Source organism: Dipodomys ordii, unplaced genomic scaffold (assembly GCF_000151885.1).
Source record: "Dipodomys ordii isolate 6190 unplaced genomic scaffold, Dord_2.0 Scaffold92, whole genome shotgun sequence".
In the NCBI taxonomy this organism is placed as follows: domain Eukaryota; kingdom Metazoa; phylum Chordata; class Mammalia; order Rodentia; family Heteromyidae; genus Dipodomys; species Dipodomys ordii.
Window position 1 is genome coordinate 3,139,202 of NW_012267308.1, and position 3,876 is coordinate 3,143,077.

General features: G+C 57.6%; 1 protein-coding gene across 1 annotated transcript; it reads left to right on the forward strand.

Annotated features, from left to right (window-relative positions):
* Positions 1–371: 371 nt before the first annotated feature.
* Chst8 (carbohydrate (N-acetylgalactosamine 4-0) sulfotransferase 8) lies at positions 372–3,537 on the forward strand. Its single transcript, XM_013026164.1, has 3 exons — positions 372–456; positions 1,264–1,301; positions 2,337–3,537. Exons 1-3 carry the CDS (start codon positions 372–374, stop codon positions 3,447–3,449), a joined length of 1,236 nt encoding a protein of 411 aa, XP_012881618.1. The 3' UTR covers positions 3,450–3,537.
* The last annotated feature ends 339 nt before the right edge of the window (positions 3,538–3,876 follow it).

A 3,876-nucleotide genomic window follows, 5' to 3' on the forward strand; every position in this document is an offset into this window, starting at 1 on the left:
CAGGAGAAGAAAATAATTAAGGAAACCCGGTGGCGTGGAGGAAAACAGAGTGGCTATGGCGGGTCCCTTATAGTGAAGAGATCTGTCATCACCGGCTGCGGGAGAGAGCTCCCCACCCACTGGAGAGAAAGGAGCTCTGGAAACAGAGAGAGACCCAGAGAAGATGGGCTGGGGGGGGCAGGGAGGATGAGGGTGTCACTGGAGAAGAGGGACACAGGCTCTGGGGGAGAGGCGGACACGTGGAGGGGCTTTAATCCAAGGCCAGGTACCTGCTATTCACTCAAGTCCTGTGGGGATTGCCTGCAGTCTCTTTGGAAGAGACCAAAAGATCTTTTTCACACGCACATGCACACACGCACACACGTGCACGCATGGCCAGGATAGCAGGCATACTGCTCTTTCTCAACAAGGGTTCACTCCTGTTTTCAGCCCGAAAAGATCAGCAGAAGAGTCAGGGTACCCAAGTTCTGCCTTTATTCCTACCTCTCGTGGGACCTCAAGAAGGTTCCAGAAAGCTCAGGGAATGTAGCCTTTGAGCCCAGAGATGACTTTAGTCTTCTCACCACGACTTGCTAATGAGTAAAGATGTGACATCACACCCATAGACTGAGCAGCCAGCCTCCAAGCCAATTCTAGACCTTGGCTGAATCTGTAAAACTGGAGCTTGAATGAAAATCACACAGGGCCTTTTTCACCCAAGGCTTGGGGTTCTACCACTGGAGCCACACTCCCACTTCTGGCTTTTTGGTGATTCTTTTTTTTTGTCGGTCGTGGGGCTTGAACTCTGGGCTTGGGCGCTGTCCTTCAGCTCTTCAACTCAAGGCGAGCGCTCTACCACTTGAGCTACAGCGCCACTTCCGGTTTTCTGGTGGTTTATTGGAGATAGGAGTCTCACGGTCTCTCCTGCCCGGGCTGGCTTTGAACCGCGATCCTCAGATCTCAGCCTCCTGAGTAGCTAGGATTACAGGCGTGAGCCACCAGCGCCCGGCTTTGGTGATTCTTTTAAAGTCTCACAGACTTTCTTGCCCAGGTTGGCTTCAAGTTACACAGCAGGAAGGCAGATGAGAGAAACTAGCATCAGAAGCTAGCCATACCACATCTTCCATGTAGGTAGGGGATGGAGTGGCTCTAAGCACCAAACCAAGCCCTCCCCTCCCCACAATCTGTCTTCCATGCTCTCTCTAAGCTGAGCACCCTGGGGTTAGCAGGTCCATGGGGGCCATGTGGTATTTCTGTGACTAATGTTCTCTCTTTGCTTTTCAGGACTAAAACTCCACATCCGACCACTACAGCTTCACAGTGTAAGTTTCCAGATTCAGATAACTCCTACCACACACAGCCTGGGAGAAGTAGAGGGAGGGGGAGGAGGAGTTGGAGAAAGGCAGGAAGACAATGTGGAGCTCCCAGGGAATCTATTCTTGGAAAGAAAAATGGAACCAAGTCCTTCCCAGGAGCCTTGGGAACAACACCCAGGGCTTCAGATCCATGAATTTCTCCTTCCTATTAGATGGCTCCTTTGGACTGTTGCTAATAGATGGAGTAAATCTGAGCCAGCCTTTCAAGGCCAATAGCATCTACCGCTCATCCAAGCGAGGCGGGGTTTCCTAGGAAGAAAGGCAGCGCCGACTTGTGGTAGAAGTTGTGAATTGCATTTCAGGTGTAACACTAGAGGGATCACACCTTGCAGAATCAAGCCTGTCTCCCCTTCTCCCTTCACTTACATAAAAATGTCACCAGCAAGCTGGGCACCAGTGGCTCACATCTATAATCCTAGCTACTCAGGTGGCTGAGATCTGAGGATCATGGCTAAAGCCATCCGGGGCAGGAAAGTCCATGAGATTCTCAGCTGCAGTGAATCACCAGAAAACCAGAAATGGTGTGAAGGCTCAAGTGGTAGAGCACTCGCCTTGAGCTGAACTGCTCAGGGATGTGCCCAGGGGTTGGAGGCATGGCTCATTTGGTAGAACACTAACCAATGAGTGGAAGTGTCCGGTACTGAATTCTACAGGGAAAGAGGGAGGAAGGAAGAGGGGGGGAGCAGTGCCTGTGATCCGAGCTACTCAGGAGGCTGAGATCTGAGGATTGAGGTTCAAAGCCAGCCTTGGCAGGAAAGTCTGGGAGACTCTCATCTGCAGTGAACCACCAGAAAACTGGAAGTGGATCTGTGGCTCAAAGTGGTAGAGCACTAGCTTTGAGCAAAAGGAGCTCAAGGACAGAGCCCAGGCCCTGAGTTCAAGCCCCACAACTGACACAAAAGAACAGAAACAAGGAAGGAAGGAAAGAAGGAAGGAAGGAAAGACTCCTTCCTAGTTAACCATTTCCCCTTCTTGTTCCAGAATCTCCAGCCACCCGGCAGTTCCCAGGATGGTGACTTGAACGTACACACCGACAGGGTCGCCCAGGACACGTCCAGCCGGTCCCCGGGGGACCGCCGCTTACAGATGCCCGATCAGCCTCCACCACACCCCCACCCTGGGGCCCCCCTGCGACCCCGCCAGCGCCGGCGCCGGCTGCTCATCAAAAAAATGCCGTCGGGCCTGGCCGGGAGGGCCAGCAACCGCTCCTCGGAGACCTCGGCGGGGCCGGGTCCCCGCGCTGCGGACAGCCACTGGGTGGCCCTGCACCGCAGCCAGCAGGACCGCAAGCGGCTGATGCGGGAGGCCTGCGCCAAGTACCGGGCCAGCAGCAGCCGCAGGTCCGTGACGCCCCGCCACGTGTCCCGCATCTTCGTGGAGGACCGGCACCGCGTGCTGTACTGCGAGGTGCCCAAGGCAGGCTGCTCCAACTGGAAGCGGGTGCTGATGGTGCTGGCCGGCCTGGCCTCGTCCACCGCCGACCTGCACCACAACACGGTGCACTACAGCAGCGCCCTCAAGCGCCTGGACACCTTCGACCGCCAGGGCATCCTGTACCGCCTCAGCACCTACACCAAGATGCTGTTCGTCCGCGAGCCCTTCGAGAGGCTGGTCTCGGCCTTCCGCGACAAGTTCGAACACCCCAACAGCTACTACCACCCTGTCTTCGGCAAGGCCATCGTGGCGCGGTACCGGGCCAACGCCTCCAGGGAGGCCCTGCGGACCGGCTCCGGCGTGCGGTTCCCCGAGTTCATCCAGTATCTCCTCGACGTGCACAGGCCCGTGGGCCTGGACATCCACTGGGACCACGTCAGCCGCCTCTGCAGCCCCTGCCTCATCGACTACGACTTCGTGGGCAAGTTCGAGAGCATGGAGGACGACGCCAACTTCTTCCTGAGTCTCATCCACGCCCCACGGAACCTCACCTTCCCCCGCTTCAAGGACCGGCACGCGCAGGAGGCGCGGACCACGGCGAGGATCACCCACCGGTACTTTGCCCAGCTGTCCGCCCTGCAGCGCCAGCGCACCTACGACTTCTACTACATGGACTACCTGATGTTTAACTACTCCAAGCCCTTCGCGGACCTGTACTGAGGGGCGGGGCCTGCTGCCCGGAGGCGGGGCCTGCTGCAGGGGCGGGCCTGCTGTAGGGGCGGGGCCTGCTGCCAGGAGAGGACTTAGATGTCAGGGCAGGGCCACGTTGTTGGGGGCGTGGCTATCTGCAGAGGGCGTGGTTCCATTCAGGGGCGTGGTCAGTGGTGTGGGGGCGGGGCCTGTTGCCAGGTTTCAGGCTAGCTGCTGTAGATGCGCCAGGTTGTCAGGGGCGTGGCTAGCTTCTGGGGTGGGGCTTATGACCAAGAGAGGATTTCGCTTTTGGGCTAGGGCCAGGTTGTCAGGGGTGTGGCTAGCTGCCGGAGGCGGGGCCAGCTGTCAGGAGGCAGAACTGTTGGTTGGCGGTGGAGCCAGCTGACGGGAGGGGCTGTTGCCAGGAGTGGGCGTGGTTAGCCGAGGTGGGAGTAGT

Bases quoted from the DNA above. Each gene is read 5' to 3' on its own strand.
- Chst8 (XM_013026164.1), top strand. From the start codon at position 372: ATGGCCAGGATAGCAGGCATACTGCTCTTTCTCAACAAGGGTTCACTC. The intron at 457-1,263 runs GTACCCAAGTTC...TTTGCTTTTCAG, and splicing joins AGATCAGCAGAAGAGTCAGG to GACTAAAACTCCACATCCGA. The intron at 1,302-2,336 runs GTAAGTTTCCAG...TTCTTGTTCCAG, and splicing joins GACCACTACAGCTTCACAGT to AATCTCCAGCCACCCGGCAG.